Raw genomic sequence first — 26209 nt, 5'->3', positions numbered from 1 at the left:
TGTACTGAAAACTTAAGTCCTAACCTTGGTCAACTACTACTTAGACAAAACACTGCAGCCAGCAGCAGGATCCTTAGTGTAACGAGCGTGCTTTGAAAACATTGCAGCACAAACCACCCAAGTCAGATAAGCTAGTTTCACTCCTAGGAACAAACACTGCAGACTTATTCTCTTCCTTCCAGAAACATGTTTTAAGGAAGTTTAAGTATCTGCCAGAGATGTTACTCACTGAGAGGTGAAAATATAAAAGTGTATTTTAAGATGTTTTACACCACATCTTTACATATAACTGTAAACAAACAAGAACACCATGGCTTCAATGAAAGTTATTTAAATTTGAATGCAGAGAATACTTTATTAACTGATTACAGTTTTGATGACCAATTTTAAACCATAAGTAGTGTCGGAAACATAGTGGGGGACATTAAGGCTGAGCCATATATATATAGACAAATCTGGATACTGATATTCTGTACATTTAACCTCTGCTTTTTCTTTATACATTTTTTATTCAGTGTCTGCAATTAATCGAAGAGGAAAAACAAAAAAACCCTGGCCACTAATTTAGTCTTATACCTGGAATGATTTTTGCATGGGTTTTTGAATGCAGTGTAAATTTCAGTGAGAGGAAACAGATTTTTTTAACCATATTCCCAATGAAGTGTTTAAGTATAACTGGAGTTTGTTACTATTATAGATTTGTGCAATTATTTTTCTTTCAAAAACTAGCAGTAGTTCTCTCATGTAGAGGTTAATCTATTTAAGATAGTATTAAACTTACCTAACAGATTGGGAAATCAATATAAATTAAGTGCCTGTGGTGTGTATCAGTTTTCCTGATCTAAGCAACCCCTATCACTTAAGTGGACATACTTGCAATTTTACAGAATTACACTGACTTTTCAACAAAACCCAGAAAAAAAATTAATTTACTGTTTTTGCACTGTGAGCAGTGCTCCTACACAATGTGGTAACTGTTTTCCATCTGTACAGCTCCCTTTTGTAAAGTTGGGCAACACATATAAAAGAAAGACAGACATCAATGGTTTGTGTTCTGAAAGGTATTTCAGTTCTTTAGTTCCAGTCACTGAAGGAAGAGGCAGAGGCAAGTTTGAAATATCCCAGAAAACTGAACAATTGGTTTTATTTGGTGTCTTCAAGATGCTTCACCTTCTGTGGGAGATGTAGATGATGTAGGAGAGACCATTTCAGGTTTTCGTGAAATTCTGTCCAATTCTGCCTGAACATCTGTTAAAACTGGCTTCTGACCTACAAAATAAATGTGTATCATTCAGTCATGTTTATGAAAAGCCTATGGTATCTTCAATCCTCAAATCAGACAAATCCCACTAATTCTTACTGCATGCTTTGGGTGGAAAATTAAAGCATAAGACCAAAACCCAAAAGAAACAAAAAGGAAACAGTAGAGAGAAAGTCATATTCTTAAAGTATAAAATACAGAACACTATTAAGACTAGCAGTTATGACTACTTCTATACAATTTTCTGTATAATTTGTATTTGAAATAATGCTGAATGTAAAAATCAGGGGTTTCAGCAAGCCCAGCAAAGTCCGTTTTGTGTATTTGGTCAGCATGAACCTGACACCACTGCTCATGGATCTGTGAGTGTATGGTGCACTCAGATCTGCAGACGGCAAATCCCTTTCTCTCTTCACCCACTTATTTCCTCCCTAACTTGGAACAGCACAAACATTTGTGCAGCCCCACTCTAACCTAATTCAAGCTCAAAACATACCATTTCCCCCACCCTTTTAACTCCTGCTCCTCAGTCTAGGTTTCTACCCCACTACGTTCTACAGCAAGAATGGAGGAAACAATATGGGAAAAGGCAGTGCAGTATTAGGACTCCAGTGCTTATGACAAGAGTGCATAACATGTAAGAAAAAGAATGTTCTGACACATGTGCAGTTGTAGCAGTGTCCCAGCATCCTTTCTGAAGATGCAAATTAACAGGAACTATCCATAAAGGTAATTTTGGCCAGATTTACTTTGCTGCTCTTCAAATCATTAAACAAAAGATAATACTATATTTGACTCAAAGCAGCTAATGTTCCAAATAATAAGCAGAGGAATTTCCCAAAGCTGCTGAGGAAGAAGTAATTCTCAAATCCCAAACTACTGTCTTAACAGATAGTTTTCAGATTTGAAGTGTGAGTCCCACAGATATCACTAAATACAAGACAGCAAACGCAGAGGAAGGTGAAGAGGCTACATCTAAGCCAAATTTATTAGTATTTATGGTAATTCCTTGAAAACATAGTCCTTTCTGATGCTAAATTTGCTATAACCCTATCCTTCATTTGTTGCATAGTAGGAAATTTCTGAGAACTGTTTTGCTCCTTAGTAATTAAATTCTGTCCTTGAAGTCTCTCCCACAGCCCCAGACAGAACACTTTACTGGAGTGCTGCCTCTGCGTTTAGCATCATCCAAACCTGCTGCCAGCCACTCCCCACAGGATTTTTCAGAGGGTGCTCTCTGTGCCTCATATTGCATCAGCTGCATTTGTTTGAACAATCGCCATATGTTGTTCAAACTGGCACTGCTAACTTTGCCTACAGCACATTAGGAAGCACTCAAACTTTGTTTAGACAACTGAGTTCTGCACTTAGAAAAGGGAAGTGTGCATGGCTGAAAAAAAATTCAGGGTTAATCTACACAAAATGTTAGTGGGAAGTGTGAAGTACCAATGAAACACCAGCATTCTCCCCCTAAGTACAGCATTAACAACCTCTGGGGAAGCAGGGAGGGAAGGTGTCTGCGTACACATGCTCTTAAGTAACACAGAAACATTTTAAATTGGAATAGCAAGAAACGCCAGTGTAGTCCTGCATCTAACATTAGCACAGTCACTACTAAACATTTCTAGATTAATAATAATTATTGTCTCATATATAAACAGCTGTCAAAAGAAAACACAAGTATTTTTACAGGCTGTCACCAAACTCAAAGAGCTCATGACATCAGAGCTAGAACACTAGTGAAAGAAAATTTAAAGCTATTTTAATACTGACAGTACTGTCAAAAAGAATCAACTTGAAATACAGTCCTAACCTATTTAAATAAGACTAGAAGAGGCTTATGGCATAAACCATTTCATCGGGATGGCGGAAACAAAAGGAAAAAATGAGAAATTCATGTGGATGCAATTCATGCTTAAACAACTACATGTAGATTTTTTCTTTGCTCCTCTGACAGCCACAAAAAGGCAATACTAAAGTGCTGTGGAAACAAAATCAAAAAGCCATATAGAATATATATATATATATAAAATATTCAGTTAAATACAGTAGTGTTCATACTTCTGATAAACTATACTAACAGGAACAATCCATCACTCAGTTTAGATTGAGTCAATCTTTTGTCATTAATCATACCTGACTTTTTTGCTGATGGTGGTAAGGTGCTGCCAGCACCTCCAGCGCCACCTCCTCCTGGACTGCCACCAACACCACCAGGGCCACCAGGAGAACCAGTTTTCTTGCTCAGGAGACTATTGAAGAAGTTAGCCAGGACTCCTTCAGATGTAGCTCCAGCTACAAGGGGAAGAAGGAAAGAAAAACCACACCACAAAACCAACACAGAGTTTCTAAGTAAATATTGATTTAGTGTGTTATAAATCTAAATAAGCACATTAAAGCAAGCAGGCAAAGCAATTATTTTACTTCTCCAGCTGCATTTGTGCCCTTATAAGAAAAGGTACCTTTCATATTGGGATCAATCTTCTTCGACCCAGTGGGGATAGGTGTAACACTGGCAACATTCGATGTCACAGATCTATTTGGTGTCCTAGGAGATCCACCAGGAACTCTTGGTGAGGCATCCTATTAAAAAAAACCAAAAAAAAAAAACCCATAAAACAACAAACCAATAAACCCCAAGTGTAAGAATAGAATAAATGAAGCATTTTGTTATTTTTTCACAGTTCCTAAGCTTTTGTATTTTAAATGTAGTACCTCACGCAACTGAAATGACACAGGATTAGATTTTGCTGATGGTGTACAAGATTTTCCACACTCCTAGAACATTGTTAAAACTATTAACTTTAGTTATACTCAAGCACAAGAGAAGTTTTTAATTTCATCCCCATGAGAAACCTGAAAATCCATCTGTTACTCAGTAGTGCCTCTGACCATAAATACTAAACATACATTATAACATACGAAAAAAAAGCCAGGATCTTTAGCCTTTGCCGTCAATACAAGCTGTCATGACTCACTGTGGAGTGTCATGATTTTAGAGCACTACGAGTCTTTAAATACTACGTAGTTTAAAACAATTAGATCAAACAATATTTGACAGTGTAGATAAAAGCAACCCTCTAAATATATAAAAGTTAATGATTTTCATGTGATGATATTTAAAAGTTTTGTTACTAACCACTGGCCTTCCTGCAGCAGTAGGTGGTTGTTTCGCCAACTGCGACTGCAAAAAACCAAACATACAAAAAAAGTGTTAGATACAGTGACTAAGAATACAACCCCAAATTTGTGTTGGGAAAGTTGTTAAATGAAATGCTTGTTGCTTGTTTTATGGACAGAAAATTACCTGCTGCTTCATAAGAAACACTTGGTCATCCTCTGCTACAATTTCTTTTTCATGAACAAACTGCAATACAAAAACAGGAGCAAAAATTTGACCAAAGGAAAAAAAAAATAAAGGTATGTTCTTTTTTTATCTGATGGTGAATATGATCAAAACATTCAATAATGAAGTACATGTATAAAATACTATGATTATATATATAATCATAGTATTTTATACATGTACTACATGTATTTCATATATGTACTACATATATATATGATATAATATGATTGCTGATAATATCACATTTGTCATATTTAAGACTGCTGCCTCATGATTCCATTTAGGCCAAGTTAATTAGAAGTGAAATAGAATTATCATTAACTCCTTTGACCTGTCAGGCATAAAGCTGTAGATACATTTGTAGAGAGGCCCACTAAAAAGTTAATTTATTGTTCAGTAAAAAAGAATTAAGTAAATGGTTACAAGGCACATTCAGGGGTCTCAGGATCAGAAAGAAACATTAATGGATGCACACACTCTGTATCATGCCCATGTCTCTGTTAATTTACTGAGACCTCCCCTCAGTATTACTTTATAGGGAACTATGGCACACATGACTCTTCACCTGTGGTGCATTAAACTAGTGTAGGAACTGGACACACATCTCAGATCCCAGTTCTATGCATCAAATTGCAAGCACTCTCCCTCCAAATAAGCTCATCGAAAATTCTGCCCAAGCAAGCATGGCAAACTTCAGTATCAAAGCTTATAATCCAGGCCTGAAGTTTATACGCATGCAAAAGGAAATACTGTCAGTTATATTTTCCTTGGATACCTATTTAACATGTCCTGATATTTTCCCTAAAGATTTCAGAAGGGCCATAGCATTAGTTTTCTCCACTAAAATAATTCCCACTTGAAAATAAGATCAATCATAAAATCTTAGCTTTGTTAGAAAAAAGCCATAAAAATATTTGCCTTCAATGACCATTGAGGGCATGGGAGTCCACTGTTGCAGGCCTTTTGTTCAACAACCTCACATATGTTTACAGGTCATTCTGGCAAGGGATTTCACTAGACAGTACAAGGGAAAATACACTGAATATATGTAACAGCTGTTTGCACATGTTTATTTTTGATTTTACACTGTCTCAAGCCTTCTAATTTTAAATACTCCAAAAGAAACAGAAAGCATTCTGAAGTTATAAACAACTCAGAGCAAAATAAAATGTTCTTAAAAAAACCCAACTCAGCCTGAGAAACAGGTAAATCATATTTAGGCTTTCAAAACCAAACATGTCTTAAAAGCAAAACAAGTGTATTGTATTCTTCAACAATGTAATAGTGGCAGAAAAAAAGGTGTAAGCTGAAGAAGAGCTATACAGAACAAAACCACATGATGATCTTTTTTGTTAACTAAAGAGCAACTTTAAGGACAGAGTAAGAACACCACATCCCCCCACACCCCCCATGGTACATCATATTTTTGATAAGCTGGAAGCATAGTCTCAGTGAAAGAGAAAAAAACTGACAGGCAAATAAATAGCAAAGCAGCTAAATGCAAAGACATCTCAGTGTACCTTTCTGACTGGTGGTTTTGTTATGATATCTTCAAAATTGTCGTCTGCTTTTAGTGTCTGGAAGTTCTCATGCAATATTCCTATCTTCTTGTCATTATCCCAACCTGCAGGACTAGAGAAAGGATTATTTGGCTTAAAATTCTATTGCTACCTCAGGCTATTCTTGCATGCACTCCTGAACTGCACACAACTGGCAGCCAGGAAAGCTGTCACAGTGCCCATTCTGCCATGCAAGGTGGTTATTGATCAGTCCAAGCAGGTAGAGACTGGTTCACTGTAACAGAGAGGAGAAAAATCTCTGGGCTTAACATTTCCCTTTAGAGCAGTGAGTGTTTGTAATCTTTATCCACTGGCACTCACCAAATTCCAACTCATCAGAATGTTACACGGAACTTTAAAAAGCATAAACCAAAAAAGGCTCTGAATGCTGTTTTGCAGCCTTGCACAGACACATTTTGTAGTCACACACACAATAGTGCAGATAACTTACATAAATACAGCATCTTTTTCCACAACAACAGCTGGAACATTGAAAGGAAATCCGTACAACTTCTGGACTATATATTTATACACTAAATCAATGTTTTTGTTTTCTTTTACTGAAGTGTAAATAAGTGCTGCCCCGTCTGAATAAACATGTTAAAGAAAACATACTTTAGTGGCTAGTAAGAGAAACTAAAGTAACCTTTTGACTATCAAAAAAAGGGTCAGCTACTTTGTAGAACTTTGAAAGGGAATACAAAAACAAATCAAAACAGGTCAAATAACTTCAAACACTTCATTCTGAAATAAGCTATTAAGTAACTTAAACCAATCTTTCTTTTTTTCTGCATTTGTTTCAGGCCAACTCAGCTACTGATTTTCAAGTAAAGCAAAGCCTCTTCTCGCTTTCAAAGCCCCTCAGTACCAATGATTTCACTACAATGCCATTAAAACAGTCTTCTGCTTTTAGTGAACAAAAATTTTCATGCTATATCCTTATATTTTCTCAATATCCCACCCTGCAATCACTGCAGCACTAACACTAGCAGCTTCAAAAATGCCAAAGATCTTCCACTTTCCCATCTGGGTTTTTTTAATTAGGGGAACAAACTGTTACACTATACAGTGATTTGCTTTTAAAGGAAAGGAAGGCAAATGAGTTTACTATATATAAGTTACTAAAAGACCAAGTGAGTGCTTAGTATTCTAGCATGGCTCAGTATCAAATTAACACATTTTATGCACAGGATTAATAAAAGAGTAATTTTTACTTTGTGATTATAGAAATATCATACTCCCTAATTTATTTCTACATGCCTGCAATTTAAATACTAGCAGTAAGTTATATAATGGGGTCTGATTCCTATTCTGTGAAATTTAGAAAGGAATTTCAAGTTGTACATGGCATATGCAAACATGGAAGCTAATCCCTACTATTTTATATTCTTCTGCCACACAGAAGAGTTACTACATAATTCCATTTTAAAAAATTAGGTCTTGGAAGCCCTTTGAAGGAAGTGCCATTTCAGCTGAGGTCTCTGGCTCTTGAACTAATTTTTCCATCTGTCACCTGCTGTCCGTCCAATAGCATTTAAATTTCCTTACCACAGCACAAATGATGACACAATGTGGGCATGTTACTGGCATCTCGAATCTAGATCTCAGCATGTCTACCTGACTAAACAACACTAGACAGTATTTTATAAACTTCTTCTAAAAAAATGAAGTTTAAAAATAATAATAGCACAGCTTCTGTGCATTTTCTCTGTACCAATACAAGGGAAGTCAGTGGACCTTGCCTACAGCAATTCACACTTCTTTCCTCCCCTCCTAATCTCCTAATCCTGTGGAATTACTGAACATGGAGGAGACTGCATATTTGGGACAAAATGAATAACACGCCTTATGTGCACCTGGAGCAAGATCATACTTAAATGAATTATCCTGTTATTTTAGGGAGCTTGACAGTTAAGATGTGCTGTTCTGAGAACTGATTTCCTAAATACTGAAATGGAGGCAATAAGGAAATTCATGTAAGGGGACATGCTACAACATCTTTAGCTCTGTAAAAAAAAAGACACAAGAAAACAGAAAAATTTAATTCAATGTTGCCCATAGGGGTAGCTGAAGCAGACTGCAAGCTACAGTCAAAGAGTTGCATCCTAATTTGGTACAGACACAAATATTGTTTTAAGCTTGTCATAATTAATATAAACATTGAATTGAGTAATTATATCATCTTTATGATGTGTTAAAGGATACATTGTAAGCAAAACCGTCTGATATGTGACTGAATGAAGTCAAAGTGTTCATCTCTGTAGTCATGCTCTTTTTCCAGAACACTGATGGCATCACACTGTCAAAATAAACACAAAATTAATACACTGCTTTCAATCATTTGCTAAAATAGCAGTGCTGCTAAACATCCATTTCACAAGGGGAAAGGGAGATGGAGTGGGTGGGGTAGAGCAGAGGAGAACAAAAACCTGCTAAGATAGTGTAGAGGCACAATTGAACATTTTTGGTTTTAATATAACTGGATGTACATGTACTGGAGTCAGCATAATTTGAGAGTTCAAGTGACTGGATCTTTTCACTCACTCTCCCTCCCCACTCCAATGCACTCCCCATTCCACATCTCTGTTGAAAACTTACCACTAAATCATATCACCATTTTTTACCCTATGTTTTTTTATACACTGTGGCATTAAAAGACAGTATTTTTAATCCAGTTACTAACTACCTCTTTGCAAAGGAAGGCAAAAGCAAGGAATATGGAAGCAGAGAAAGAAAAAAGGTGTGGGAGTGGAGAAAAGAATAGAAGGAAACTAGCAGGTGGAAAAAAAATGCTATTTAAATGAGAGGGTTAGCCTTCCAGAGAAGGAACAGCATATGCATCAAGAGGTTTATGCCTTCCCTGGGGGCCAGCAGAGGCTACAGATGCAGTATGCTAAATGCCAATGAGAACTGAGGAGCCAGGGGGAAAAAAACAACAAAACCAGATAAAAAATAGCCACAGGAGAACCACACCATTATTTTCTTTAATATGGTCACATATCTAACAGAAACCAAAACAGATCACATAGACCCCCTAAGAACTGAGAAAAGTTAGAAGTGCAGCACTTCAGTAACTGCAGCTCTTGAAGATGTTATCCTTCAGAAAAATATCAGAAAAAATTTAAAAACCACTATTTTCAGAATATGGAGGAGTGTGGAAATTAAGGAGAATTCTAATTGCTTATTGACTAGCTCATTATTTTGAGCAAAACCAGTCTGAGGTATTTCTCAATTCCTTGAAAACTGGTAGAACTAAAGGAAAAGCTAACTCCAAAATAACATTAAATAATGGGTTCCAGAAGATAACCAACCATCAATATTAAACACTTTTAAAGAGTTCTTAAGTGAGGTATTCAGAGCAACTTAATAACCATGTGCTTCCCACCCCAATCCACAATTGACAGAGTTACTTTGATAAAATATACAAAAAACCTAAAACGTGAAACAAACCTTTGTACAAACTACTACTACAGGAATGCCTAAGTTACATGTTAGTGTATCTGCACCCAGGGGTAAAATCACACTGTCATCTTTGTCTTCCTGTAATGAAGTATTTCTTCTCTGTGGAGAAGCTGGAAAATCCTCGCCTGGTTCTATATACTCCTGGAAGTCTCTTACCACTGAAAGTAAAAAAAGTTACATTAAAACATCAGCTGCTTTATTATTTCAACAATGATTTCCACTGCCATTGATCTCTAGCACTGTTGATCATATAGTACTTCTGCATCTCGGTGTTGAAAAAACAGAGCATGCACTCACTCCTGGCTAGCTGTTGGCTCTGTGCAGCACAAGGGAGAACCAGCAAGTCTGAGATCTGCTGGATCAGCAGCCAGAAGAACATGATCTGATAAAACTGCCCCTAAGGACAACCCAAAATCTTTTTTTTATCATTTTGAAACCACTGAGCAGTTGGTACTGATTACTGTTTGATCTGCTTCCTAAAGGATATAAACTTCCTTCCATTGTTATTGGCAGCTAATGGAACAGTTTGTCAGAATAAACAGAATTAAGCCTCACACAAACTGCTTAGCTGCTACTGGATACCAGGTTTACCTACAGACCCTTTGTCCACACTTCACTCTCTGTACAGTGACTCAATAGTAGTATAAACAAAAAATAATCAAATACATACACACTAGTTTAAACTAGCTTTACAATTAATTAATAACATATTAAACATTTGGTATGCTTTAAAATTATCAGAGACTACTTTAAAATGTAGCAAGCAGGGTAAGTTACACTCATTTTTTTTTAAATTCTTGTTGCAAGTCCTTGTCATGTTTCACTGCACACGCCCAAGCCTCTAATTACACAGTCACTTACTATTCCTGCAGTCAGGGATGCGATGTGAGGCATAAAATGTCTGTATTTTTCACATCACATATCCTGTTCCACACAGCAGAAACAAGGCTCGACCAAACCAAACCAAACCACTGCCTACTATTCCATGAGTAGCACATCCTGATTCAGCACAAGAAGTCAGGCAGCAAGGCAGCTCAGCTGCATCATGCACAGTGGCAGTAAACCAGAACATCCTCACTTCTGTGTTAATCCACTGCTACCTTCACTAAACTGACTGAAGACCTCTGAGTTCATACCTAGAAAAGCATCTGTGCAATTAAAAGAGCAAGACTTATTTCAACACGCTAGAGGAAAAATTATTTTAGGTCAAGATTATTCAATTTTTCTGCAGATCTTGGAGTTCACAATAACAAAAAGCACAGGCACATGTTATCATCTCAAACTGTCAACCCAGGCCCTAATTCAGGGAATGCTGCTAATTCAAGTCTGGTCTGAAGAGCTTCTGAGATTAACTGAATGTATCTGAAACCCAGAGTTCTCACCACAATATGCCAGTCACTCCACATGGCCTTTCCTGTATAGTATCCTGTCCTGGGATAATTGCATAAATCCTCCAGTGGATTCCTAAAATTTCCAATGTGTGATCCTAACATACTAATCTTTATGTAAGTAGGGAAAGCAGTAAAAAGGAGGATTAATTTAGTGTATCACAGCTCCAAAACTGTGGAATACTATCTCAGGTCCTCCTTAGAAACACACTTTCATTAAACACAGATTAATTCAGTGAAGAGGAAGAGCTATTTCAACCCTTCACACACAGCTGCTATGTATCCCCAAATGCCTTTCTGTACCAGTTCTAGTCCTCGCAGGGTCTGTCTTTGAGTGGAGTTCAGCTGCTAGAACTGAGGACAAACACAGCAGCATGGCTCCAGATAACTACACACACAAACCCTCAGTAGATTTCAGTCCCGGTAGCAAGTTAAATCAGCTCTCAGGAGCACTGAGCCTGACACAAGAATCTAGTGGGATCCCATAGCCAAAAGTCAGGCCAGCAACGTTCCCTCCTCCTTTTGGCAATGTCAAGCTCCTGCCCGCCTAGCAATGCATGAAGTCACTTCACAACAGGATCAAAACAAAAAACAGCTTCCAGTCACATCTGGATTGTGTCCAGGGCCTCTGTTATACCCAATGTTCAGACAACTTGTATCTGTAAGAATTAGACCAGATGACAGAAAACCAAAACAGACAAAACTAAATGGAGTAGCATTTTTTCCTTGACTCATTTCATTGCTTACATTTTCTGGATTTTGTAGAGTTCTCTATTCTGTTCACTCAGTCTGTAAAGAAGCAAAACTATCAGCTATACACTTTTGATAACACAGATACTCTATCCATACTGTCATCCAGTAAAATCCTATCCTGAAAGTGTTTGAGGGGATGTTTAATACGAATGCACTAACATCCAAAACCAAACCAAAAAACACATCCAAGAGAGCTCAGCTCCTCCCACCTAAACAACTTCTTGTGGAAGATACAATTCTCAAGGATATTTCCCTTAGAAGAATCTCTCTCTTAAAGGGACAAACAAAACTAATATTCCCCATACCTCATTCCAGAGTATCTACAACTGTCACCTTCCATTCCACTTCATCACAGCACAGCTACAACCTGCATTTCTAAATTAGCATAAGCACTCATTGCTTAAGAATGTACCAGTTAGGGTGCAACTTCAGACTTAAAAAGAAAGTTTAATCATGCTATTTGATCTCAACAAACACCTTTCTCAAATCTCTTCCTTGTAGTAATCCACCGAGAGATGCATGGGAAAGACTCAAATTTACTACCCTAAGGGAAATGCAAAGGGTTGCTCAAAAGTAACACAGAGCTATAACGTGAGCTCAGTCAGCCAGCTTAAGAAACCCTGCAAAATCTTTGTATTCTGCATGTTTAAAATTAACAAGGCAAGACACTCACAGAGCAACAAACATAGCTCTGTTAACATCAACAATAATTACAATAAAACTCTTCAAGTGGAAAGGGCCCAGACATGGCCATGCTGCCATGAATTCTCTCAAAATTTACACTTTTTGTAGGCACAGAACAGGTCCCAGATTCTCTAACTGGCTAACGACAGGAACAGTTAAGAAGCTGATGGAGTGATCTGCCTTAAAACAAAGAAATGAAAAACTGAATGCTTAGGGGTTTTTTGGGGGTTTTTTTTTGTTTGTTTGTTTGTTTTTTTCTTGGTGAATCTTATCTAGAAAACCACATAAAAATCAAGATTACAACTTCAGCTGTTCATTCTGAAGTTTTTTTGCCCCCTACATTGTTATTCTGTTAGAAAGAAGTACTAGTATTGTTCACACAGCTACTTGAGACTTATCTGAAGCTAGACTTGCTTGGTAAGTTCTAATTTTAAATAACACTTCCAAAGAATGAAAAAGACTGCAATGGAGAGATTAAATGGTGCAGAAAGCATTAAGCATATTTAAATGGATTCCCATGTATTTGCAGAATACTCACTCTTTTGTTCCATTTCTTTCATTTCTTCAGGAGGAATTTTTAACTTGTCAATATGTTCTCTTACAACACTTGCCCATTTTTGTAAAGAATCCAGTGCAGTCCAAGGTCTAGACATATCTACTACCAACATAACTAGAGTGTCCTTTAGAGAGCTTGCCTCCATTGCAAATTTAAGAAGACCTTTGTGATACAGGTCACCATCCAAAATCCATACATTACATCTTGTTTGGTCTACAAAAAAAAGGAAAAACATTTAATGAGATTTACTTGAAACACACCACTACATAATAGCTACTGAATGTTCTTTGGGCATGTAAAATACAAGGAAGAAAGCAGATGATGTCTTCTCAGTCTATTGAACATACATAATGACACAGCAATCTGCAGCTTGTGGGCAGTTTTCCCCTTTCAAACCCTGATGTTTAATGGCTGATTACTGAAGATTTTAAATACATTATCTAAAAGGGAGGATCCAGAGCAAGCATTCAACATTTCTAAAATAGCTGTTCGCAATTTTTGAGTAGCAAAATGTTTTCAAGATGCAACTTAGAAGAGAAAACTGGGTGAACTCAGTCATCTTTTTGCAGCCATTGGCCTGCTCAGCTCTCAAGGAGGCCATCCCCCATTCAAAACTCCACCTGACATGCCTGGATAACTCTTAGCATATAGAATGCACCTTGGCCACTCAAAAAAACTAAAGAACTCTAAGATTTTAATGATTGAGTTTAACTTAACAGACAGTTTACTCTTTCAATTTGCAAAAGGACAATCACCATACAAATAGATCATTCCACTGTTTTTCCCTCCAAAAATATCACAATACTACAAATTCACAAACATTTGTGCAGTAAAAGAAGAGATGTTGATTCAAAATTAGTTGGCTTAATGTAATTACATTTCCTATCAGGTAAATTTTTATTACTTGTTACAGAAGTTCTGAGGAAAACATTTAAAGCAAACTCTCAATCTTCTTAAATCTGCTTCCAAGCCATCTTTGAGATCAATACCCAGACATGAATACCAGGAAAGCAGGTGATTAAAAAAAAACAAAAAAGAAAAAAAGAAAAAAGAAAAAAAGAAAAAAAGAAAAAAAGAAAAAAAAAAAATAGGCCAACTTCTTCTACTTCTTCTTCAACACGTTTGGGATTTTTTTTTTGTAGTATACACAAGAGTTCCCATTTTTCTCCAAAGCTTCCAGTATATCCTTACTCACATCCCATAACTCCAGGTACTGGGATATTAAACATACTTTTTGCTTTCTAGCCACACTTTCACCCAAGTTTTTGGGTTTTCTTGTTTGTTTTTTACATCTCCTTTAGCATTGTGCACAATTGTACCCATCAGTTGATGACAGTAGTCAGAGTGTGTGCCAGCAGGACAAAGGTTTCTCTGTAGGTTCAGGACAACTACTTGCCCCAGCAATTGAAATGGAAGATAGAAGCCTGGGCACTTTCTCCTCTAGGCCTGAGGAACACACATCTATTCAGAATGTTGCAGCTAAGTCTGCTTCCCTGGTCTCTTTTTTTAGCTTTTTCTTTTGACAGGTTCCTCTCCTCCTCTACTACTTAAGTGGTCATTCCCGGTATCTACCAAAGAAGTTACACAGACAAACTTCCTTATGATACAAATCACTTCTGACTTAAGCTGGATTCTTGCATACTATAAAGACAGAAAAACATCCCACTGTCATTTCAAATATCACACTACTGAACCATTGCTTTCAAACTGGTTTAAGATATTGTTATAAATACAGACTCACCATCTCGGTCTTCATCATGCACATTTAAATACAAATACTCCATTCCTCTTCCTTTTTTGTACTCCTCTATTCCTTGAATTTTTCCTATTAAGCTAGTTTTACCTGCTCCATCTTCACCTGGAGAGACAGAAGTAAGATACCACTCAGTCTTTAACCACAGTTACATATTAAAAACCACCTGGACCAAGAAGAAAATCATATCCTAATAGGATGACTGAGCTCATTGGAGTTTTGAAACACAGCAGGTTTTACCCAAATCATCCACCTGCTCTAAGTGTATGTTTCAGCTTCAAATATTATTTCTACTTATTGATAAATGCAATTATGCTGCCAACTATGCTACCTGAAATAGGCTCTTATTTTAAAAGCCCATCTTTAAAAGGATATACTAAGGAGTAGTTAAATACTTCAAACAATTTCAGTCTTTCAACTACAATCAAAGTAGTAACCAAGTTTTTTTACAGTAGAGTTTAATTCACAGTAAGGTCCTCTTACTGTTCAGAACTCTCTCATTTTAAACAGCACACTGAATAAGGTAAATCTGTTACCTCAGCTTTTATGGATTGGTTTCTTTGAATATTTTCTCTGTTACAGGTCCAAGAAACCTTAAAAAGAAGTGACAAATAGTAAGCCCACTACCTCACAATACATGTGTGTGTATTTGGATAGCACAGAGACAAGCCTGCAATCCAGATCCATTCACTCCTGTTCTCTCCCCTCCAAAGGGAGCTTAGATAACCACTGAACCTTACAGCATATGCACAATATAAACACCTCAACTACTGCCAGAGACTCTTCTTGAAAAACTTCATTTGTAGTCATAGATCTCACAGTTGGAAAACTTCATGTGCATTTTTCCAGTTCAAAAGAATAATCAAGCTGAATTTGGACACCAAGCAGGGGTTTGACAGTTTGGTTTTTTTCTCTAATTTGCAGAATGATGAGTATGTAACAGACACTGCAAAATTCTTGAAACCCGCTAACAGCTTACAAAATCAAGGTTAATCCCAGGTCCCTAAGAAGCATTTTATCATTTTTGTGCCAAACAGAACATTTTCCAAATCTCTCCTATAAAAGGAGAGTCTAAACACTTGCTTTTAATCATACAACAAAGGCAAAAGTTCAAGGGCAGTAATTTTCACTGCTAAACATAATGACATTTTCGCTTTAAAGAGAACTGACCATGATCTTACAGATGTCACTATGGCTACATTAAAAACACCATAGCTATAACCACTGTAACAGAAGAACAGAGATATCATACTTTGATAGACTGATCTTGAATTTGCTTAACATATCATCCCCAAGATTGCCACACAAAGTCTTCAGTTTAGAGGATGGCTTTTTCATATTTCACTAACACTGGAAAACATAAGACTGCTTAACTCTAAGGTGCCGTGGGGATTTTACTCAATGGAATGAATTTCAAATGAAATATATTTTGAGAAATAGAGAAATAGGACCAAAACTGAAGTTTGAAGTTGAGTTAAGTATAGACAAGTTAAATAAAAATTTAAGTTGTATCCCTTTATCTTTTCCACAGTTTAAGGGTTCATTTGTGAGCTCCTGTATTAAATCAAGATGTACTTGAGCCAACAATTACAGCTGGTTTTAAATAACCATTGGAAAGTGGTGCTATTTTCTAGTCATAAATCAAGCTTTTCCTCTTGTAAGAATATCTTTAAAATAATTCTGATGAAGAAGCGAAGAGTTCAAGCTTCATCGCCATAGATAAACTACAATTCCACCTCTGCCCTCACCTCTGTACTTATCCAAGCTTCTTAAAATTGTCATCTACAAATAACTGAGAAGATTTATTAGCTGCTGCTCTGACATGTTATGAAGCTGCTTTAACTTTTGCCAACAACATCTGTATGAGTCATTGTGCTACTTTACCTTTCTGAATTGGCAGCTTCAATTAATGCATGCCAGAAGAAGGCTCAACAGGTAAGACAAATCAAAATCTATTATTCCTTTTAATGAGGGGTTGCACTTAAGAGCTCTCTGAGTTTCTCAGAGCAGTTGACTTCCAGCTAAGTTCTTTTGCATATTAGAGTTGGAGTCACACAGGTGACAATAAAGATTTCAACTTGCTTGGATTTGGGAAACTTTACTATCTGCTGTGTGTATCTACCAGCTCTTAAAGTAGCTGCAAGAAATCTAAAAAACACCTGTGGTTATAAAAAGTTCTGTACCTGATAAAAGATACACCTAAACAGTCTAAACTAAACATACTTATACAGAAGCTAATATCTAGACAACTACTGCTGCAAAGTGCTTATACTAAGCAATATAGGTAAACTTGATATATACTTCCCACAAGCCTCTTACTTGTCATGGCTCTGTGTTATGTCAGTTCCTCTCTAACCTCGTATTTCCAAATGCCTAAAATAAATTGGAGTTCAATAATGTTAAATTAATACCTTATGGCAAAGTAAGAACTGGAATTTTATTTTTCCCCTCTACACTGAAAGAAGTTTTACCAGTACAGTGCAAGACAAATTGATTTGATGTAAAATGAGTATCTCTGGACACATATGCACACATGGCAGTAATTTCGGCCTTCCATCACAGAACTACTTGAATTTAATCTGTTCCATGAGGAAGCCTGTCTGTTCTCTTGTCCTTAGCAAATACTCACCCATTTCAAAACACCAAGATCAGGCAGGTGGATCACTGACACACATAACAGTGCTGTACAAGTGACTGCATGAAGAGAGCAGCACTTGTTTTTCACGAGGGAAAGCCAGAATGATGCATTGAACTCTGAAGTTAATAATAGATAAACCAACTAGTTTACAAACAGGATGACCCACTTGCAAGGGTACAAAATAGCTGCCTAGTCAAATGTGCCCTAGCCCATAGGAAATCCAGAGTTCTTGACATATTTAAGCCAAATTAGAGTCAGTATTATCTTAAAAGCTGTGAGGAAGTAAAAATGGGACCATCGTTTATGACACAAGGACTTCCTCCTTTTTGCCAAAAGATTTGATCATAAAGGTAAGGAAAAGATAACTGTCTTGGCCAAGAGAACACAGAATCAGAATAGTTTGGGTTGGAAGGGACCCTCAAAGGTCAGCTAGTCCAACCCCACACTAGTGAAACCCAACAGGCTAAGACTTGAGGTTTCATCTACTTCTACTTCCTATGCATAGTATGTTGCATACACTTTTTGAAATCATAACAACTGCAAATGTATTTGTATCCTTGTTATTACTTTTTCCCAACATAGTCTCCAATAAAAAACATTTGAAAAGTCAACACACTTTGAATGTACTGAGTTATGCTAGGAAAGAACAGCAGCAGATTTTTGCTTTGTAGCTACTCTTCAGCAGGAATATCAAACCAGAAAATATTAAAACAGTGTTTTTCTAAAACTCCCAGGTATCACTATCAAATTAATTCTAAGTGCTAACTTTTAAGACTTCTTGAAACTCAAACATTTTATAGTAATGTCTTTACTATGTACAGAATCTTCTTTCCCCCTGAGAGGAGAGAGAAATATGTGTGAGGAAATGAAAGTCTACTAGCTGTTGGAGGTTTGATTGATAATGCACAACATACTAATACAGCTATCATTAATTGCTACCTGGGACATATATAAAAGTATATATGTTTAGAAAAAATGTCAATCACAGTACATATATACTCATATATGGCTTTTCAAATTACAAACCTTAACATATTTAACATATTTACCTCTTTTTTGTTTGTCTTTGGATATCTCTAAAGTATATGAAAAAGTAATGCTGCTTAGCTTCAAACAAAAGGAAAATTTCATATTCCCTAGGCTCAAACATCACTGGATATTAACATTATGAAACAGAATTTTTTTTTTCAAGTGCTACTGAAGCAATATAGAAAACAGAGCCTTATGCAGCTTCAAGAATAATAACCATCATTCTCCACTTCATTTCAGAATTTTGGAAAATCCCATAGCTTCTTTGATTTTAAGTGTGGGATAATTAAATTAAAAACTGACTTCTATATATAAACTTACAGAGCATTTCTGACATAGTAACTTTGATATAGCATTTCAAGGTAGAATAAAAATCAGGTAGATTTTGGATTTTGCATACTTCTTTCGCAAATAACATTAAAAGGCCTCCTTTTGCAGAGTAAATACTAAAGAACAAAAATTCTCCATTATACCAAACAGCACTCACACATTAATACAACAGTGAGGAAACAAAAGTGATGTTTCTAGCAAGCGGTGCTATGCACCAAAGCTGAACACAAGTAAAAGAAAAACAACAGATTTAATTTTGCACATAAGTCAGGCTAGGAAGCAGTTGAAACAAAGCCAAAACAAACTGCTTGCGCAGAATATTTCACTGTCTTGTTAACAAAATGGGAAGTCTTATACTCAACTAAACAAACACTGTTGCATTTTTACCCGCAGACTGCTACTACTCCACTCCTCTGATGAGCTCCAGTGTGGGGTTGTGAAAGCTCCTCTGTCCAAGGTGCTACTCTGCTTACAAAACAGATTTTGAAAATAGCCTTGCTGCTGCCCCCAAGAATATAGGAAACTGTAACAACAGAAACCCTTCCCAGCCTCCTGCCTTCTCAGTACTCCAGGTAAAAAGCATGTTTACTGAGCAGAAAATCAAGCATCACTAAATGTTCTGCCCAATACAGAATTTAGCAGAATGGTCCCCCCCAGACAGGAAGGGTGGGCAATGAGGTGAATCAATCTCCTTCTCTGAGTGCAGGCAAACAGGCATTTATCGATGTCCTGCTACACCAACAGTTCAGCCATAAACTATTACATTAGAGAGAACTCGGGCTCTCCACTACAGAACTTCTCCAAACTTTCAATTAACATTTTGAAATTCAAAATATTAACTACTCATACTATTTTCACATTTCTTTCAGTTTAGCGAATGAAAACAGAAGTAGAATTTCACTAGTCCTATAACATGATATTTCTTACTTGTCACAGAAATCTGTACATGGAAGAGCAATTAATGTGTTATCTCCAGGACAGACATGAGCTTTGACTGTCTATTTAAATTGCTTCACCATTGTAAGGTGTCCAGTGTGTTTAAAATATGTCAAGGCAAAGAAGCAAGAAGTGAACATTTCTTTCATGTCATCAGTATTGGCAGCCTGCCCCTCTTCAATCCAGGACCATGATTTTTTTTTCAACAGCTCTTTGAAAAACCCTGGATACCATACTTGTTTGTAGTCTATAATCGTAGTGATTCCTTGAAGGAAGTTTTTGTCGGCATTTTAAACCCAACAATTAAAATTCAACTTGATATGGGAATTCTATGACTCATCTCTAAAAAAAACATGTTCAAACAAGGCCAAACAAAACCAGAAGTAATGGTCCCAATTAACATCTTCTGCACATCCCAAGCATACTTTTGTGAATCAGCTTTAAACTTTTTAGAGTGCAAAATATAGCTTCCGGGTAGAAAAATTCAGAACATCCAATATCTGTAGCATAAAACACTGAATATTTTTATTAATAGAAAAATATCTATTTTGCTTAAATATGATAGAACAAAGCCATCAAGTCGAAACATGAGTTAACAAATGGGGCTAAGATGCCTTCCCAGAAACCCAGAGCAATCTCTGTTCCACACCATGTGGAATGCCCGAATCCCGACACAGTGGTGTAGACATCATGATCTTCTTCCTACTAGAACCAAACACATGTGCTCTGCTGTTATTTTCAAGATAAAATACTTGTCACAAGTTAATAACTGCCTTTTCTACAGCTGCATATTAGTGAAAGAGGCTTGTTTACACATTCTATACTAATTGAAGAATGCCTTTTACAGAACAAGACCAAAATAATCAGAGTAAGCCAAATTTAGTTTGCTTTCAGGAAATTAAAGAACATAATTCATTATGCTGATGAGAGCCTTCTCTACAATCTCTTAAACCAACATGGAAGTTCACAATAAGTAGGCCATAACAAGTTTACAAATAACTTGTCACTAAATTTTCATTTGCTCATTGAATATAAATGGTCTCCTTCTCCAAATTTATTTTACTCTGCCAGATAAGACTTTCCCCTCACATACGATTCACTCGGTATATTTGTGGCACTGAAATAAATAACTTTTCTGAGGAGCACCTGAACTGCATTTCAGCCTTTCAACATGACAGAAAGCAGACTGCACACAACTCTTCCAGCAAGTCTTTTGCCATGTCCAGCACCAGAAGAACACACGGTGTGACTGTGGAAACAGGTACAGCAGTAATGGTGTTACCTGTGCTTGGAGAGAGCCACAGCCAGAAAAAGGCAAATATTGCAGAGAATTCTACAGTAACTATGAACAGCCTCCATTCCTAACTCAGTCCTTCTCCTTTAGCATAGCAGGAAGTTGTCTACCATATTTTATCCAGGTTCACTACCAAAATAGAATAATCCCATGTTACTATCCACGGGACACCTTTACTGGTACTCCTGCCATTAACCTGCCTGGAGAACACAGGAGCACAATTCCTTTCACTGTTCTTCACCTTTGGAGCTATTTCTGAGATAGATCCAGTAACCAGCTGCACCTCTGACACTGAGGAGACAAACTAAAATAAATGCAATTCAAGAATTTCAGAGCTTCCCATGCTGTTCTAAGTGACTTCTACTACAAAGCATCCTTGCAATTCTGGATTTTTGGAAGGGTATTATAGCAGGAAGAACACAACAAAGAAGTACTACTTAATTCTAAAAAAATGTAGCTACAAAACAAGCAATTAGAATTTTATCTAGGTCAATGCGCCATCAAAACAATTGACACTTTAGAAGCATAACTCTGCTGACCTAAACACAATTTGACTACATTTGCAAGGCTTTCATTGCCTGCAGAAGGTGAATTAGTTGCAAGAAAAGGACAAAAAGAAACCCTCTGAGTTAACTTCTGCAGTACTTGGGAATTTAAAATATTTGAGATTAATAATATGGACAGTGTGAACAAGCAGTATTTTATCTGTTTCAATGATTAAATGATAACAATGAAGCTGTCAGCTTTTTGAAAAGGAAAAAAAAAAGAAAAACTGATTTTTATAGTGTTGAGTACAAATTTAAGTACAAATTTTATACCCTCAAGAGAATTTGCTGTGTCAAAACTTAATTTTCAGGTTCTTTATATTCCACAGGTCCACTGGAAGAAAGCAGCAAGCTAAACCTGCTCTTGAAGATATATTGGGAATGGCTGTTATTGCAGAAAATGGTCCATGTACACACAGAAAAGTGCACCTGTAAATTAGCTGTGGATTGTGCTTCTTTCCAAGCATCCTTACACCCACTGGACAGAAGCAGAGCTCCAAGATTCAAACAAACAGGCCTAGCCCTGGGAAGTGAGATATCTGGAGTAAAGAGAAAATGTGGACACGAAGCAGTTGAACTCTCACTGCCCATTAAACTCAAAGCTTTTATCATCAAGTCAAGTAAAATGCACAAAAACCCAAGCCCACTAGTGATTGAGTAGAAGCCTAATTGTGCAATACAGACACAGAGAGTCAAGCATACGAATGTCAGTGGATGGTTTGACATTGTTAAAATTGTAGGCAAAGAATATATTGTGCTTCAGAGACAGAGGAATGTATGAAACACAAAGCCTGATAAAAAACAACTATTCAATTCACTTGCCAGCTGGGAGCCTGTGTCCTGGTGCATCCTGGAATGACTTTGAACATTACTGCTTGAATGCATGCAGCAGTTTATTGGATAAAATATTAGTTCAGATCTCTGAATCCAAGCCTTCACACATTCCACAGCACTATGGATTCCATCCATAATCTGCAATGATGAGTTGTCAGCTGCTCCCCTCTACTCCACTCACTGATATATCAGAAAGGGAATGAACACAAGAGCTCCCAGTTATAAGCATCAGTTTTCTCATCACAAAAACTATCTCCTGTGATCAACTACCTTTATTGCCTTTACAAATGAGCAAAAGGCAGTCCAGGAGAAGAAGAAAAAAAAGAAAAAAAATGAGGCAAGAGCAACAAAAACACAGTGCTTTGGCTATCTGCAAAAAGTAGCTAGAAACAGCAATGAGAGCACTCAATTTCCTTAAGAAATCATGGACATTTCACATTTTCTGCTGGTATACTTTGCTAAACAAAGTAGCTATGGCCACTATGACAAAACTACCTAGGAATCAGAGCATAAGGGACTTACAGTAAAGTTCAGAAAAGCTTGCACTTTCATTATTTGTTCACACAAGAACAGAAAGATGAGAAGCTTTCACGCCACATGTGGTGCCAATCAGAGTTTAAACTTTAAAGAAAGCAGTTATTGAAAAAATAACTGCAAGTGAAACAACTTTGGAGAAGTAAAAGTGTAAGTCAATTATTTTTGGACTGATTTTGAGCAAGTGATTATCAACATTATTTGTTAACCTTCACTTCACAAAACTATGTGCCATATCTAGAGATTAACATTTGGCATTCCAGTCTCCTTCATTTAGAGAACTCCAACTGCTTTCCAGGTTCTTAAAAATTACTTGTTAACACAGCTAAAAATAAATACTGAAATAGTGGAATTAGCATGCCAGACACAGACAGGTTCCCAGAACAACTAGGCATACAACTATATGCACCATTTGAAAAATAAAAACGCTGCAGGCAAATTAGAAAACCTGTCCTAGCAAACAAAAGAACACTACATGGTGGGGTTTTCCAGCTGGTTTTTCAGGGTGGGGCCATGGGATGTTGGAGGTTTAAGGGAATTTTTAATGCAGTTTGTACTGAAAATAAGCACTCGTTTGTTACTATAAACTATATTTCATCTGGCAAGTTTTGACCAATATAACTGTTTATACAGTAAACATTCACCTGTCACCAATTGACTGAAAACCATCAAGATGCTGGTCAGCTTTACGCCTTTTGCTTTAAAATACTGAAAGTATAAAGAAACTGAAAATAATCATGCTGGGAAGTGCTCTGTATCAGTAACAAAAGTTAGTACAAAACTATCTAAAGGAACAAAGCTTGAACCTAGAAGAAATGTTTGATAACAGAGAAACTGTAAACACACCTCAAGAATCCAAACAGACAGACCTTCACAAATTGAATCTGTCCAATACAGAATACGTAAGACCTCTCATTTTCCTGTGCCAGTGTGCTTCAGAAGCAGTATCATGACTTGCAAGTGAACAACAAAGATTAGTTATTCTCATGAAAAAAATTGCAATGATCCTCACTGGCCAGTCCTCAGATCTGATATTCTTTTTCCTAAATACATGCCAAATTTGGGAGTTTTTTACCCCCTGTTGGATCAAGGCTTTCCAGAAATCACAACTTCTAAGAAAGAATTAGAATTTCTTCTATAAATCTGAACATTTTCCAAAAAATTGCATCAGTCAAATAAAGGAAAGAAGGTATTACATTAAGTCATTCTATAATCCCTACATAAATGGTAATAAAGAAAATTTATATACAACAGGTTGTATAGCACAAACTAAATGAGTATTTGGAAACAATCTAGAATATCCTTTCTAGCTCTGAGGGAAGCAGCCTCCAGTTACTGAGCACTACGGATTACCTGCCTATGAAGAGAGAGGAAAAACAAACAGTGTAATCTTCTTGACAAGGATCACAGCTTGAAGAAGAATCTTCCAACTTCAGCAAGGCCAATCATCCAATTTAGATTCAAAGTGCCACATAACATAACAAGCTGTCAATCGTTATGACATATTTCCTTTGTTTAATATCACTGCAACTTCCAACCTCAATATCTACTTCATTACATAACATACAAAGTAACAAATTAAAGGGTAGTAAATCTTGTAAGAGCTGCAGAAGACCACGCTATCATCCTTGCACATCCACAACATCCTTCTCCTTCTCAGTCAGTTTTAAGTAACCACTCAGCTTATCAAAACAGGAAGAAAAGGATCACAGTGATTGCTTTGGGATTATAGAGGGGGAAAAAAAAAAGCCTAACTCAAAAAACCTCAAGAGAGTATAAAGCCACCAGACCACGCAGAATCACGGAGTCTGCAAGAATATCTTTACTGAGTTTTAACCCTGTTTCCAAATATTAACACGGTTCTTTCTGGGGACAGGGAGGTTGGCAAAAGGAGTGGAAGAAGCAGCTAGCTATAAATCATACACATGGACTCATTATGTTGTCTGCTGGTAATAGTATCTAATAGTTTTTCAGGAAAAAAGACCACACCACACTAAAAATAATGCTTATAATTATTCATACACATACACTTGAGAGCATGCATTTCTCTCTCTCCTCCATGAAGCTTTTAATTTTGACGTATCATTTTCCTTCATGAACTGCAGCTGGGTGTCTCATTACCGCCCTATTAAAGTCCCCTTCCGTACCTCTCACCTTGCCGAGGGCCAGGCCGGACTAAGGTCCAGGGTGGAGATCCCGGGGCGGCAGCGCAGCCGCTGCTGCCGCCACGCTGGGTGCGAGTGGGCAGGGCAGAGCCCGCCCGGCCCTCCCCGCCCTCGGGCCCGCAGGCAGCACCGTCACTGATGCCGCTCGGGCCACGGAAGCGGGTTTTGTGTCCGCATGACACACCGCAAGCGCCGGCAAGCGGCACCGCCGGCTCCGGCGAGGGAGCGTTCGGGAGCCGCACGGCCCCCGAAGCCAGCGCTCACCGGGGAGAGAGACAATAACAGCTCCCCATCCCAGCCATCTCCGCCTATGGAGCTTGGGTGGGGGAAGGACAGGGAGCGTATTATGGCGAGGTACCTACGATGAGGGGCGCATCGAAAGCATCTGTGGACAATCTCCAAAATGAAGCAAAGCCATGCAAGGGAGGAAGCGGGAGGGTTAAGACAGTGCCTTGCCACCCATCACCCCCCCGCCTTCCCTTGGGGCGCTAAACAAGGGAAGCTGCAGGCGCCCCAGAGAGGGCTCAGGAGCCAGCCTGCGTGCGGCGGGGATGGGAGAAGGATCGGGATGCCTTCCTCAACCAGTGTGCGGAGGGGAACGCTTTCCTCACCCAGCAGGAGGACGTTCTTTCCCGAAGGCAGCTTAGAGCGGGAGCGCGTGGACACCTCGCTGAGGATGCAGGACCTGGCGCGGAGAGACGACAGCGCTTAGGAAGGGTCCCCCGCTTCCTCCCGGTCCCCACCCTCGCCATCTCCTGGCCATGGGGGGGGCTACGGCATGAGGGGCGGGGGCAGGGCAGGAGCTGCCACTGCCAAGGGGAGGTACCCCCCCCCAGCTCAGTGACTGAAAGGCACCGAGCGCCAGCGGGGCCGGGAGATTATCCAGCCCCCTTCCCTCGCCCCCCGCAGGGCACCGAGGGGCTCCGAGGGCGGCGGCCAGTGCGCCCGGGTCCGCGGGGCGGGGCGGGCACTCACCACAGGTTCTGCCCATCGTCCTCATCGCCCGCCCGCAGCTCCGCGTTGTTGTTGGCTGCGGCCGTGGAAGCGGCGGAGGAAGCGGAGGAAAAGCTGGCAGCCGAGCCGAGCCCGGAAGAAGAAGAGGAGCCGAAAGAGCCGGCTCTCCCCACCGCCGCCGCCAT

General features: G+C 38.2%; 1 protein-coding gene across 1 annotated transcript; it reads right to left on the bottom strand.

The window, feature by feature from the left end:
• Nucleotides 1-326: 326 nt before the first annotated feature.
• DYNC1LI1 (dynein cytoplasmic 1 light intermediate chain 1) lies at nucleotides 327-26209 on the bottom strand. The gene is made up of 13 exons (XM_063408554.1): nucleotides 26046-26209; nucleotides 25682-25755; nucleotides 14754-14870; nucleotides 12995-13225; nucleotides 9620-9789; nucleotides 8375-8468; nucleotides 6621-6756; nucleotides 6131-6242; nucleotides 4569-4628; nucleotides 4401-4445; nucleotides 3724-3844; nucleotides 3398-3556; nucleotides 327-1269 (listed from the first exon to the last, which is right to left on the bottom strand). Exons 1-13 carry the CDS (start codon nucleotides 26207-26209, stop codon nucleotides 1157-1159), a joined length of 1596 nt encoding a protein of 531 aa, XP_063264624.1. The 3' UTR covers nucleotides 327-1156.

This window comes from Prinia subflava, chromosome 1 (assembly GCF_021018805.1).
Source record: "Prinia subflava isolate CZ2003 ecotype Zambia chromosome 1, Cam_Psub_1.2, whole genome shotgun sequence".
NCBI lineage: Eukaryota > Metazoa > Chordata > Aves > Passeriformes > Cisticolidae > Prinia > Prinia subflava.
The sequence above is the reverse complement of the archived record's forward strand: the minus strand, read 5'-3'. Positions and strand labels throughout refer to the sequence as shown.

Coding starts and splice junctions, on each gene's coding strand:
- DYNC1LI1 (XM_063408554.1), bottom strand. CDS start 26,209: ATGGCGGCGGCGGTGGGGAGAGCCGGCTCTTTCGGCTCCTCTTCTTCT. Junction 14,871..25,681: donor AAAGAACGTCCTCCTGCTGG/GTGAGGAAAGCG, acceptor CTGTCTCTCCAG/GTGAAGATGGAGCAGGTAAA. Junction 13,226..14,753: donor GCATGATGAAGACCGAGATG/GTGAGTCTGTAT, acceptor TTTTTTTTGTAG/ACCAAACAAGATGTAATGTA.